The sequence below is a fragment of the Micropterus salmoides genome, unplaced genomic scaffold (assembly GCF_014851395.1).
Source record: "Micropterus salmoides isolate LMB-PRFRI ecotype aquatic unplaced genomic scaffold, ASM1485139v1 Ms_hic_scaffold_17, whole genome shotgun sequence".
Classification (NCBI taxonomy): domain Eukaryota; kingdom Metazoa; phylum Chordata; class Actinopteri; order Centrarchiformes; family Centrarchidae; genus Micropterus; species Micropterus salmoides.
In genome coordinates, this window is record NW_024040817.1 from 13,499,879 (window position 1) to 13,514,250 (window position 14,372).

The window sequence follows — 14,372 nt, forward strand, 5'->3', positions numbered from 1 at the left end:
TTAAATGCAAAGAGAGGACACGCTAAACCCTCAGCTTCACATCTTTACCCAGTTGAATAAAGGTGCATTGTAATTCAGATCTGATTCAATTTATCTGGACGTGGAATAGAAGCTATTCTGTTTGAAGAACAAAGCTGTCATGAAGATGCACTTAATATCTTCCCACAGTGATGGAGACATGAATCTTGTTTGTCAGATGAGATGTTTATTTAATAATTCCAACAGTGTTACTTCTCTCGGTGGTTCCTATTAACAGAATATATTTACACTTTCACAAATGTTTGTTTTCACATAATCTGTAAGACACTTTATGAACAGTGTATATCAGAGCAGATTTGTGTTACAAAATGGAACATAATGTTGCATTTGTCGGTGATGACTGATTTGCGCATACTTTAAGAGTAACGTTACCTACAAACTAAGGTAAAATCAGTAAACTTTTACATTATACTACTAAGAGAAAGGTCAAAACTCACAATAAATCCAAATAAGTGTACTGCTGTTTTCTTGCAGCGCCACATTAACTCATCAATGTGAGGCACACCTTGACCGGTCAAGAACATATTTCAGTGGTTTTGTAATTTCTCAACCACATCTACAGTTTATGTGCACACGGATATAAATACATCACACTCAGGGCCATGCCGCTGTCAAGATATAAATGTGGCTACTGCAAAGCTCTGCCTGGTTATATTACAGTGAGAGTGGGTTCACAGGTAGATGGTTTACCTTCACATCATGCCGTTAACTGCAGAAAAGCCAGGCACCAAGAACTCTACTGTTATTAAAGGTAGAATAAAAATATAGTTCAACGTTTTGGGAAAAATTCACTTTCTAGCTGAGAGTCAGATGAAAAGAATGACACCATTCTCGTCTCTGTATGTTAAATATAAAGCCGCAGCCAGTTAGCTTAGCTTAGCATAAAGACTGAAAAAGGGGAAACAGCTAACGTTAGCCTGGCTCTGTCTGAATGTAACATAATCTGTCTACCATCACCTCTAAAGCTCTATAATTAACACATTATATGTCATTAGCATATCACATCTGTAATCCTTACCAAAAGTCAAGTAATGCTAAAAAAAAAAGTCAAGTTGTGGTTTTACAAGGAGTTATGTACCGGACTATTTTTTTGCCAGTCTCCACTGGTTGCTTTGCTCCCAGCCAAGAACAGTAACCCCAATAAAACACAAACTTGATGTTTCTCTTATATCTGTTTGGTGAATATAAAGCTAGACCCAGGGGCCTGTTAGCTTAGCTTAGAATAAAGACTGGAAAAATGCTGGCTTGACTCTGTCAGCACCACGGAAGCTCACTAATTAACATGGTCGTTAATCAGCTAGTTGCCTGGCCACCTCACAGTGATGACAAGACTCCAGGAAGTCGCTGCTTCTCGCCAAGAAATACTCCGACACATTACCCTCTGTAAAACCACAAACTGTTGTCTTTGTAGAGACTAAACAAATGAGAAATAACATATTAATTCGTGATCTGTAGAGGTGGTGGTAGGCGAATTTTGCTACCTTTGGGCAGAGCCAAGCTAGCAGTTTCCCCGTTTCTAGTCGTTATGCTAAGCTAACATGCTTCTGGCTTTTAGTTTCGCATTAATAGGGCATATATGAGAGTAATAATCAATCTTCTCATCTAAATCTTGGCAAAAAAAAGTGAATAAGCAGAATATCCCAGAATGTTTATTATTTTTAAGGAATCAGAACACACCCAGGATCCCAAAACGTGGAGGCACAAACAACTGAATTCACTTCTGCGTCGCTGTGAGTGATCTCCACTGCTTAGAAATCCTTCGTGGTGAGTACAGCCCTGCTATGAAACATCACTCAGCCGGCCTTTAATATAAGAGTTGTATAATCACATTGTCACTGCAGTCACATTAATAGGGATGCATTTAATCCACGTGATACAAAACCTGCACAGCAGCGGTTGGAAGGACATCAGATATATTTGTGCATTGCTGCTGTGGAATATTACAGTCAGGTATTATAGCTACCGTTATGCATTTATATTATGATATGTATCTGAACAATAGCAAAGTGTAATCTTAAAATGCTGTTCCATAAAGCAACCTTTGATCTCATGTTCAGGCAAATCCCTGTATACTAAAGTACACTGCTAACAGAAACGCCCCTCTAATATTGCCATGCTCAAACTCCCTCACTGTTACACACATCACAGTGTTATGAGATTTAAAGGAAGTATAATGTTATTGCACTGTGAGTGACAACTCCACAGATGTAGAGGAAAGCTTTTAATGGAGCCAGGTGTCTATGAATTCTAGAGAGACCGATGGCGGATGGAGTGATATTCATGATGAAACCGAATAATATGAAATTGCAGACGCAGGGCAATCAAAAGGCCATGTGATGTCTCTTAGATTCTGAGTTTAATGAAATGAAGCAGTTCAAAATGATGTCACTCTGATGTGGACTGACGCTCCAGGATGCTATTTGAGTTCAGGCCTTCGTAGGAACTCATCTCATCTATCATGAAATAGAAGACCAGCTGCTTCTGAAAACATGTGTCATGCTCATATCTTGAGGTTAAGAGAAATGGAGCAAAACATTACCAGGGATGAGCCTTTCAGCGCTACAGTAATATTATTACTTGTGAAAATATGTGTACACCTTGTTAAAACTAAACTAAAAAAAGTCACTTATAACATCTCCTTGAGCATGCAAAAAATGCAATGTCAGTGTACGTTTACAGTGAGTGTCGCGGTAACTTAAGGAAATGTGAGAATTAAGGAAATGTGAGAATTAATAAAGCTTTGGTGATGTGATAGCTGCATTACATAATGCATAGGCTGGTTAATGATGGCATCATGCACATAGCCAATAATGCTGTTTGTCATTTGCTCATGAACATATCCAGAAAAATTCCCTTCAGATCAGTCTGTCACTATGCACACAGATTTTCATCTGTCACTTTTAAGAAATACACTTGTTTCCCTTCTTGCTGAGAGTTAGATGAGAAGATTGATAACATTTTTGTGTGTTTGTTAAAAATGAAGCTACAGCGAGATAAGCTTAACATAAAGACTGCAAACAAGGGGTAACAGCTAGCCTGGCTTTGTCCTTAGGTATCAAAATCTGCCTCTTGTTTATTTAATAATCAGTACAAACACCTAAGTGTAAACAAATGAAATTTAACATGTTAATTATTGAGCTTTAGATGGGCTGGTAGGCAGATTTTGTTACCTTCAGACAGAGCCAGGCTAGCTGTGTCACTACTCCACTCAATATGCTAAGCTAAGCTAACCAGCCGCTGGCATTTGCTTCATATTTAACATACAAACATGAGAGTGGTATCAATCGTCCCATCTAACTCTTGGCAGGAAAGCAAGTGTATTTCCCAAAATATCAAATTATTCTCTTCCTTCACATCTGTTCTGTTGGGCTGTTGTTGACTGAAAGATTCCCCAAAAGGAACGTAAAGCTAGTAAATTTTTTGCTCCATTATAAGTCTGTGGACAAAGATGATTTTAGAGCTTCTCAGAAGCTGCGTGCACGCATCCATTAGTTTGCCAAGGTGTGTGGATTTTCCAGCCAGCCTGACTGTAGCTGCACCATGGCCAGACTGGCTGAAAGCCAACATCTCCTCTGATTTTACCCAGTAGCGTTACATGGCCACAAACTGCAACTGGAAGCATAGTCACCGATTTCAAATAAAACATTTCCTCTTCATCAGGAAGGACACATTTTGAGTGGCATTTAGTTAATCAGGAATCAATTTGTTTATTAAAGCAAGTGTTTCAGGGAGGCTTGACAGAAACAATGGAGATTACTGTTCTCTCACCGTAGTGCATTCTTAATATAAATACACACAAACTAAAATTTCACTTTTCTTTGGTTAGAGTAGTTCAAATCAGAGGAGAAGCCGACCAAAACACACCACATATTATTCGTCCTTCTCGGCAACCGCATTCTGTTCCTGTGGTGAAACCCTCTGCAGTACCAACAGACCAGAGAAGGTCAGAGAGATCCCAACCCACCACAGTGTTATCTGTGCTTCACCAAAGATCAGCTGGCCCAGGAAAGCCTGCAGAAAAAAAATCAGGATCTTAGTTAAAGTGAATCAGTAAATCAATTCCATTCAATGAGGAAGATGGAGATGTCAAACATGGAGTTGAACTTTGACAAGAAGGTCCTGTTAAAAGCCTACAGTTAGACAAGTTATTTCTGAATGTAGTCCAGCCTATTTTCTAAAATAAAGTAGTTTATATAAGGAAGAAAGGATGTAAGGTCACTCTGAAATTAACTCGCACTCCGCTACAGTCTGATATGATGAATTGTGCTTATGGGACAAGTAATAAGGCAGGGAGGGTGTGCAGGAGGTCCTGTAAGAGTTGCTACTTACGGAAGATATGAAGTTGGAGGCGGTCGTGGTCACAGTGGTTCGGGTGGAGGAGGAGGAATACCTGAGTGCTTTGGCAAGAAAGGTCCACATCACAGCATTGCAGGTGAAAAGCAGCCCGCCGCACAGCAACCTCAAAGGGATGTGGAGCTGAAAAATAAAAGCAGAAACGTATAAGTTAATGACAACTGATTACGGTTTCGTGTCCTATTCAGTTCTCTACATCTTAAACATTTTGTTTCAGGATAAAAGTAACAATAAGAAATGTTTCAGTGAAATCGAATGCAGCCATCTAAACAATATTTGCACCTGCCTGACAATACAGTTGTGTTTAAGCAGATGTGTCATGATGAGTCCGGGTGGAAGGGACTTGAAAACCCTGCAGCCTACTAACAAGACTGCTTTATGTTTTGTAGGGTTGATTTGAAAAAAGGCAACATAACTAATAACTTCACCTGTCAAATAAATGGAGTAAAATATGCAATATTTCCTTCTGAAATGTAGTGCAGTAGAAGTATAAAGTAACAAAATTGAAATGCTCAGGTAAATATAGTACAAGTAGCTCAAAAATTGTAATGAAATCATTACACACCGTTAACTAGAGCATTATATGGCTCAGGGTCCTTGATATTTTGTCGCATTCAAACCTTGTGGTGAATATTAATATAATTTTGCATCCACACACCTCATCTGTTATTTTAATTATCCCTCAGACTAAAGGTCACTGTTTGACGTCCATCCTTTAAGGACACAGACAGTTGCCTGCAGAGGTTTCTGACATCACTGTGTGACAGAGAGCGTGAAGGTCACACGAGAAAACCTGACCCTCTTTTACAAAACCTGACCCTGACGCTCAGCCATCACACCAACCATGCTAAGACAAGTTGCACAACGCGATGGCACACGCACACACAGATTCGTGCGAAGCTGCAATGTCATTCAAGCATGCGGACACGGCACGAGAGCGCAGCTGGCTGCTGCTGCATGGGCTCCCCCGTGTGATGCTGCTGATGTTGAAGGAGTCAGGCAGGAGAGGCGGGCGGGGACAACCCCCCCCAACTTCCTCGGTGAGAAATCGCAACGCTTGCAGGCATCCACGTCGCCGGCGCTGCATTATTCACAGCAAATCCTCCCTGTGTTAATAATTAACGCAGCTCTTACTCACCCGGTCACAGGCTGTAGTTTCGTCCGCTTGTCTAAATTTTCGCTGCTCTCCCCACGTCCGGAGTCCGGTTTCACAGACTCCCTTCAGATAGTCGGCTCCGAGGGACAGCTTGGCCGACGACGACGCCACGGCCCCGAGGAAACCCGCCAGCAGTGCATAGAAAACTCCCGGAAACATGTTGATGAGGCACATCATTTTCTAATCCATCTTTACATCACGGCTGCTACTGGTCCGGGTCGTGCAGCCTGCATGGTTGTGTGTGTGTCACTGTGTGGCACGTTTCCCTGCACTTTCTACAGACAGCCGTCCGGTGGCAGTCACACAACACATGGTTAACACGAAGCAGCGCTGTGGTTGGACTGCCCCCCGTGGCATTCTGGGAAGTGTAGTTCCACAATTTTATAACCTCAGTTGATTGAATCATGACTTTGAAGCAGCAGTAACCTGCGTCCAAACTTGCTAGAGTAATCATAAAACTATAGTATAGTGTTTTAATCCGATATTTTAAATAAACAAGAGTGAGGTTAAGCAGATCATTAATAGACAGGGAATTCTCTATTCTTCCATGCTATCAATACTGGGTGCAGTAGAGGACAATCAATGCTAATGTAATGTCCTTGAGTGTTCAATTGATCCAGACAACTTGGGACAGACTTCTGTATACTAATGAGCTGCATTATAAAGGCTCATTACATTAAAACACACCATATAAGTGGAATAGATGGGATGTATGTGCAGGCAGTCACACATGTACACCACCACCCCACACAAAAACCTCAAATCCCTTTCCGATAGAGAGAGAGAGAAATGAGCCTGTCAGAGAGTTGGAACCAGAACGAGACTAAATTATTCTCGTAAGTAGAAATAGAAAGTGGAGTCATCTTCATGTATGTATGAGCCTGTAATGACTAACTATTAATCGGAGCGCTGTAATAAAGACAGGAGTCATCAGACACAGACGGCCATTGCCTCATCAGATTCTGCAGCTGAACATTTTGCTTAAAGATGGCAACACTGACAAAACACTGGTGTCAGTGTATCAGTGCTGAATATTTCTTTTGAATACATCTTTTTATTTTAATAATGACTGTCAGGTAATAAAACAAACAGGCACGTAGCTTAACGGGAACAAGTTGTGTATACATTAACACATCATCGCCGTTTATGTTGGCAATGCGAACAGTTGTTTATTTAACACATCCAGCAGTCATAGAGCAACATCATTATTAGTTTGGGAGTTGTGTTTCTGGCCACCTGGTGAATGTAAGTCCAATATTAACTCTATTTTAGTTCTATTCTTGGTCTGTAAGTTAGGCTACTAAATAAATGTCTGGCTCTTTAGCTGCTAAATATTCCATTATGTTCACCAGCTAGTCGCTAACTGTGTCAGGTTATAGTGTATTGAGTTTTTTTCACTGAAAGTAGCTGCCTTCTGCAGCCGAAAACACAGGAGACATTGTGACTTCTCGTTTTAGGAAAAGCACAGGTGTTACTAATAACATTGATGATGGATCTCTTGTATGCAAACCTCCCCGTAAACTGTGACAGCGAGTCTGCATGCACGGCGCCACGACACGAAAGCAGCTAAGTTGAAGTAAAAAATTATTATATTTTTTGTTTTATTATTTAGAAGTGCGCTTTTCATATTGTCATGTGACTGTCTTAAAGTTACCATGATGAACAGGGTCTTAACTCAATCTTGATCAAATTTCATTTGGCTTTTTAGAGCAGAATTCCCAAATCCTTCAAAGTAAATTACATCACATCTTCTAGGTGATATCATGATTTTCTCACCTAGAGGAAGTGTAACCCTAGTCAGTTTTGTGGCCAGTAGAGGTCTCTAATGTGCTACAGAGAAAAAACATCCACCACAACTGGGTGTCGATGTAAATCACTGACAACCAGTGTGCATATGAAGCTATGTAGTGGGTTGAGGCAACAATTACTTTAAATTACAGTTTGTTTTGCCTGTTGATGCTTTGATGACCAACATTACCTTTCCATCTTGATATTTGTGAGCAGTAAAATCTTAATAAGCCTGCATAGAGGCTGTTATGGCATTATTGCTGCTTCTGTATATGTCAAGTTAAGGTATAAAGTGATTTCCAACTAAGAGGGGTGATCACAGAGTCCTTAAATGGAAATAGAGGAACAAAAACAAGGAAGGTAATAAAAGAAGCACATAACAGTGCAGGGATAGAACTTGTGCAGGTGTGATTGTGTGTGTGGCGTTGGTGCATAATGTGTGTGGGTTTTCCTGTTGTGTGCGGAAAAGGAAATTAAAGTGTTGAGCACTGACAGTGCAGAGGAAAATAAATACTGTGTTGTTTCTGTCAGTGTCCTCTAATCCCAACAAAACAAGCTTCAGGGAAATGGCTTTCCTCGTTTTTTTCTGGAGTGTCTGCTTAGGAAAAAGTCTGAAATCAAGTGGAGCCATTAGGAGTTATCGCCTCGCTCTTCTGACAACCACAAATGTCAAGTTAGAACCCAAATTGGGGCTCCTTGTGCTCCTGTTCAGTTGAGCCATAATTGAGCCCTAAGAGACCTTTTAGTATCTCTTTTACTGAAGGTTTGTCACTGCCTTCTTGTATCTCTGTCCAGCTTTTCTGCTTTTTGGTCATGGAAGGTGATTTAATAAGGAAGAAGATCCTATCTTGAAAGTGCATTGTTCATTAGTGTAACAACTTTAACTATGACTATAAGTATAACTCTGCAGTTTGCAGACAAAAATAGATTTTGACATAATAAAATTATAAAATTTATCTTTTTCTTATATTGTTGCACATTTCCTTTTTCTGTTATGTCTTGCCTGTATTTCTGTAATCACCCCTAATTATTAGACCTCTTCATTTCATTTAGAGATGCAGTTAAACACCGTAACAACCTTTACTTTAACACATTATTTAGCTAATTTAACATTTCTTGGCATGACATAGTTCATGTTGTTGCTAGAAAGTAAGGTGACAGTTATTGCTACTGCTGAAATTGAACTTTTGACAATTTTTGTCATTGGATTCCTTTTGTGTGTTTTTAGAAATCACACTCAACAAACAACTACACATCTCTTTATCTCATCTATCCCTCAGGAATCCCGTGACCCACAGTACTCCCGAACAAATATCAGCCTCTAAGGTAAAGCACTTTGAATTACCTATCAAGCATATTAAAAGACTATGAAAGCCACAAAAAATCTGAATCTGATTTTTGCGAATAAGTAGCTGCTGTGCTGCTAACCTTATGTGTGGTGCTTCTATTGGCTAGTTTTGTACTGAACTTAATGTGACAGCTTGAACTGGCAACACTGAGCGTCATAGCCATATGACAGTATAAGTGATGCATTCACTTACTATTATACTAAAGTCCATGTGAAAGTCGATGGGTTCGCTTACCTTAGGCAAAAAGTGAAAAAACTACATAGTTGGTGACTATGAATCTGAACTTAATGAAATGATTCAAATCAGGAAAGTGATTTGTGATTTCTGCCTCCATGCTATACAAAAATCCCTATAAATAAAATCTCCTGACTTTCTTTTAGCTTTGCTATGAGAAGATTTGGACATAAATATATAGACTCTGTCATGTAGGCAGTTTGGTTTATCGTCTTGTGGCTATTCAGATGCTAAGTACTTGTGTGTTGATACACAGGTGTTTATCACCGTCCTCTTTCTTGTGGAAGTGTAGAGTTTATCTGACTTTCAGAGTAGTGGCTGACAGATGATTAGGGTGTGAAATAAAAGTGAATAGTCCTAACTAGTCGTAGTAGTCGTAACTATCACAGTGCCTTATTCTTTAGCGGCCTTGATGAATATGTGTGGCGCCATCTTTCAGCCCTGAAAGGAAAGAGGCAGCAAGCATAAATAAAAGTCAAATATTCACTCACAGGCGCACACACCCTTGAACTATAAAATCCCTCTCTGCTGTTCTCAAGTTACAGTCTTACACACAAACACACACAGTCTGACCTTGTCAGCTCCCAGGGTCAATAGCCCCTTCCAGTCCATTAAGTAGTTGTTGGCGAGGTTGCTGGCATTCGTGAATAATGCAGGCTGTTGTGCAAACATATGCAAGCGTTTGGCAAGTCAAACATCACCACATGTCGTTTATATTTCCAGACTGAACTCCCTCAGAAATGAAATAAACTGAAATACATTTACCAAATACCCAATATGACCAATTGTTGTCATTTTAAATTTACATTACAGTAAAACTAAACGTAGAGCCGACAGAAGAAGTTCAGCTTATTTCACATGTCAGAAAACAAAGGGAGAGAGACAATTTATGGGGCCATGTTGGCAGTGAGCAAAATTTGCAACAAGCTGATAAAATGTTCCAAAACACACTTGGAATAATCTAATTTCTGGTGGTTGCCAACAGACCGGTTGAAATGCTTATGTGATCCAGTAGTTTTTTGTAAACACAGCGACAGCGGTAACAAACCAAGGTTGGTGGTGTCTCTCTGTACTTTGTTTGGTTTTGTTTGTATTCTCGGTCTGTTGGTGGTAGAGTTAAGGTGTGATAGATAGGTGTGATAATTAAGGTTTATGATAAGAGGCTAGGGAATGCATTATGTCAATGAGATGTCCCCACAAGTATAGAGGAACAAACGTGTGTTTCTGTGTACAAAGTGATAGGCAGTGCAGCAGTGTGCAGATATCTGTCAGGGACAAGGACAGACAAGCTCACAGCCTAACACCGATAAGATGACTGATGAAATACACCTACCTTTGCTCTGAAATGAAGCCAGTAGGTTTTTCAATAACATTTCAAAATGTGCACTGAATAAGCAAGGAGCGTTCATTCTGACATACCAAAACTTCCCGTCCTGCCACTTAGGATGCCAGGATCCATTAAAAGCTATGATATATTATGTTGTGTAAATCACAGCATTAGAACTAAGAGAAGAGAACGTGTGCTGATGGACTTCTTCACACTACTTTATCTTTAAAGCTGAGTCCGGGGCTTTTTCTTTGCTGATCCTCGCGATCAATCATCAATTATTTTCTGAAAGGATGTCGGACATCTAAATGCCAGAAGTGTCGGACTGCAGCACACTTTGATCAAGCAAAGTTTTGCTTGCACAAAGTTTGCTGCTGCAACATGGTGAAATGTTCTCAATGAAACCACATCTTAGTACACTTTATGGCCAAAAGTATGTGGACACTTAACATTACACTTGTATGTATGTGTTCATCTCATTCCAGCCACAAACCATCAGTGAGTTCAGCCACTTAGGTTGAACCATTTCTTTATGGACACTTCACATGGCTTTGTGAACGGGTGTATTGTCATGTTAAAATAGGAATGGATTGGAATGGAAAGGTTGGAATCACGCTGTGTACGTCCCTCCCCTTCTGGTGGACTACCATGGGACCTTATTTTGGACAAAATATGTACGATGTTGAATGGCGAGAGACAACAAATTTTTATATCCTGTTTAAATTGTGCCATGAATTATATTTTGTAAATTTAAAATATAATTTTGAAAGTCCAGAAAGTCGCAGTTTGTTGTAAAACTGTGAAAATATGTAATTAGAAAGACCACAATCCCAAAGTTTGTGTATGTGAAGTCATAACTTTTTCTCTCTGTACCTGAAGCTAACGTTACTGAAACTGACATCAAAGAACTTACATGTGTAGATGATGTGATGAAATGACCAGGAGTCGAAGGATTAAACGGATCAGGTGAGATACATTTGTGCGTGGTACATAGCTAAGTTACCTAGCTAGTAGCAACCAAGCAATGAACGTTAGCTAGCATTACAGCGTTAACATGTTTGTGATGTATACCGTAAGCAGTTTCACAAAAGCTAAATGTTACTTTTATGACAAACTACTACTTTTTTGACTTAGAAAAGTATTTTTTAAATTGACAACATTGTTTTCTCTCGCTTTTGACAAATTTTTCTGAAATAAGGGCGCATGGGGCTGAAGCAGAAGGAGGGACTTAGGCTCTCTCTATAGTATTAAAGCAATAGTTCAACATGTTGGGAAATACAGTTTCTTGTCGAGAGTTACATTGGAAGTGGTATCTTTTTATCTAAGTCTCCGCAAGAAAGAAGGTTTAAGAAACAAAAATATAAAGAATCAGAAATACGAAATATAAAATGTAGTCCCAACTGTACAGAAAGTATGTGGGCAGGAATATCCATATACTTTTGGCCACACAGTTTTTATGAATTTGAAGAATTAGAACATGTATTAAACATTTCATAGTGACTGTGTACCGGTTAGGTTGCCATTCAGTAGCTAGTAAAAGTAAGTCAAATTTAGCATGTGGATGGTTATTGTCAAGTAGATGCCTCCTAAATTTGAATTTTAGTCTAGTTTTAATCCCTTAAACCACACTGACCTGGCACAGGAGACCAAGAAAATTTCTTATTGAAGTGGTGAAGACGAAGCAAACCCATTTAAATTTTTGACCCAGTGTAAACACGATGACTTCAATGAAGAGTTGGATTAAGCTCATGCAGAATATAGCGTATGTGATGCTGTCAGTTTGCAAAAGGATGATATTTCATTTGGGTTAAGCCACTACATAAACAAATAAATGTGTTGCTATCCTGCTGCAAACAAGGCTGCTGTTCTTCGTTGCTAAAAAGCCGACATTTTGGAGCCATTTGGTTTTTAGGGTCTCCTACTAGGCAGTAATGGCTCTGGCGTCGAGAGCGGACTTGTAGTGGAAGATGATGAGGGCCTGCCTCAGGCAGACACAGCTGCCATAACTCTGACTGGGCTGATGCAGGACTGTAATGGAGGAGATTGGCGCAATGACAGTGTGTACCTGGAAAAAAGAAACTCATCGAATCACAGCTCTGGGGAATGAGTTCTTTCATGTCTTCATTGCTGAGGTGAGGAAACACCATTTCTCTGTTGTGCCGGTCAGTAGCTCTTGCAGCAGCGCGTTCTGTTTCGGCAGAGTGGTGGTGACTGAGGCACTGATGATGCAAGTTTTTATAACATGGATGATAGTGATGAAGATGATCATGTTGGAGGATGAAGGGGAAGAAATACTGAAGATGATGATAATTTTAAATGGGATGATACTGCAGTTTGCAGAATAAAATAGAGAGCCTTAGAGCCAGGGAGCTTCTGTATCTCAATGCAATCTCTCATTCAGCATTTCTTTCTTCTGCCTTTCTAAAATAAATTAAGCGTATTCCTGAGGTTAAAAAACTACAAGTGCAGTACAGCGCGTAATTGCATCATGGTACCTTGGTCTCGTCCATATCCTGAAAAATGTATAAAGTATTTTTATTATATTTATTTTTCCTTTTTTTTTTTTTAGCTTTGATCTCTGCTACCTGAAAACTTCTACAGCATTCGTCTTCTCTGTCCAGCTGTTATTACAGACATGTTTGAGCTGACAGCAACCCCTCGACTCTCCCATGGATTTGCCCTCTTTTACGTTTAACGTGTGAAGGTGAGGGGCTTATGGGTAATTGTGTTCAATGAAGGCAGCTAAGAAGACTGAAATATTAAATAAAAACAATATTGAATAGCATTTCAAAAAACTACCATCCTTATTTAAACATTTGAAGCGTTTTTGAAAGGCTCTTTTCCAGGGTTGTTAGTGTAGTTACAAATACCAAAGTGCTTTTGAAACAGGTTTTCTTACCTCTGGAACAGAACCAAGGAAACTAAAAAGGAAGGAAGTGTTGTTACATCATACCAACTGTCTCATGCTCTGCTCGGTGCCAGTTCTGTTGAATGAAGATGCATGAAAAAATCGCACAAAACCTTTTTTTTCCAGATGTGCACATTTGTTTATTTACTGCTGATAAAATCTACAGCTGGGCTGTAATCCCATTTGTCAGGTGCCCTGTTTTGGCTATACCTAAGACCTGGCCACCATATCCGATATGTAGATTGCGTTACACAACATTAGGTAATGGGCTCAGAGTTTAGTCAGTGTATATTACAATTTAGTTAACTTACTGACCTCAGTCACATATGCATAAGAAGCTCCAGTCTGTTATAAACCTACCATAACATTAATGAAACTTGCATGCAAATATATCATTGAATTAACATACAAATCAAATGAAATGTACCTTGGAAACACATGAAAGATTACCTAAATAACAACTAGGGCTGCAGCTAACGATGATGTTAGTATTCAAAGCTTCTATAGATTATTTTAACGATTCATCGATGTGTCATTTAAGAAGTACTTTTGCTTAGCGGTGAGCTCTGAGCTACAGAGAGAGCTGGAGGTGAATTAAAAGGTGCAGTTCCCCGACACCCAGTTAACTCTTGACTGTGAGGTTACAACTCACGGCCCAAAAAGGAGAACAACAAACAAATTTTCAGCTGAGGACCGCGGCTTACTTTGGCTAGCCTTCAACTCAACAATCAATCATGATTTCAGTTAAATGCTAAAGTTACTGTTACCGCTGGCAAAACACCGGGTGCTTTCTGATCAGATGCTGTTGTGCTTTTGCCAAGGCGACATAAGTTTCGTTATATGGTGGACGGACTGTGACATTACAGAGTTGTTGTTGTTGTTTTCTTTAGTTTGAAATAATCCCATACTTTAGACACTTTCTTCTTTGTCCCTCGCTATTTTCTCTCTCTTCCTCCACTTTGCAAACAGCTCCATTATAATCACGTCGTGTTCATAGCATAAGCGCGATGTGCGACCGTAATAAATGTCCTTGCCAAACTTCCCAAAATCTTTGCGTCGATGCCGCATTTTATTAATCAATTTTATTGATTCAATTGATGAATCGTTTCAGCCCTAATAATAACAACACAACAAAATACCTGTGCCTCCATCTCCCGGACTGATAAACTTTGAAACAGAGATTGGAGAGATGAAAGAGTGGTGTACCCATTCACCACT

At 39.6% G+C, this 14,372-nt stretch overlaps 2 protein-coding genes across 4 annotated transcripts in view; one reads left to right on the forward strand and one right to left on the reverse strand.

The window, feature by feature from the left end:
• Window positions 1–183: 183 nt before the first annotated feature.
• Window positions 184–5,842, reverse strand: LOC119907123 (transmembrane protein 42). Its single transcript, XM_038724729.1, has 3 exons — window positions 5,531–5,842; window positions 4,369–4,515; window positions 184–4,050 (listed from the first exon to the last, which is right to left on the reverse strand). Exons 1-3 carry the CDS (start codon window positions 5,723–5,725, stop codon window positions 3,910–3,912), a joined length of 483 nt encoding a protein of 160 aa, XP_038580657.1. The 5' UTR covers window positions 5,726–5,842; the 3' UTR covers window positions 184–3,909.
• Window positions 705–14,372, forward strand: part of LOC119907120 (oxysterol-binding protein-related protein 10) — a 92,973-nt gene continuing 79,305 nt past the window's right edge. Inside the window, exons 1-4 of one of the 3 annotated variants that reach the window (XM_038724724.1) lie at window positions 705–790; window positions 1,703–1,803; window positions 8,617–8,662; window positions 12,816–12,950. The gene's annotated coding sequence lies outside the window, so the exon portion shown is untranslated. The remainder of the gene's footprint in view (window positions 791–1,702; window positions 1,804–8,616; window positions 8,663–12,815; window positions 12,951–14,372) is intronic. The other 2 variants (XM_038724722.1, XM_038724725.1) reach the window with 2 other exon arrangements.

Bases quoted from the DNA above. Each gene is read 5' to 3' on its own strand.
- LOC119907123 (XM_038724729.1), bottom strand. From the start codon at position 5,725: ATGATGTGCCTCATCAACATGTTTCCGGGAGTTTTCTATGCACTGCTG. The intron at 4,516-5,530 runs GTGAGTAAGAGC...TTTATTTTTCAG, and splicing joins AAACTACAGCCTGTGACCGG to CTCCACATCCCTTTGAGGTT. The intron at 4,051-4,368 runs GTAAGTAGCAAC...TTTTTTCTGCAG, and splicing joins CCTCCAACTTCATATCTTCC to GCTTTCCTGGGCCAGCTGAT.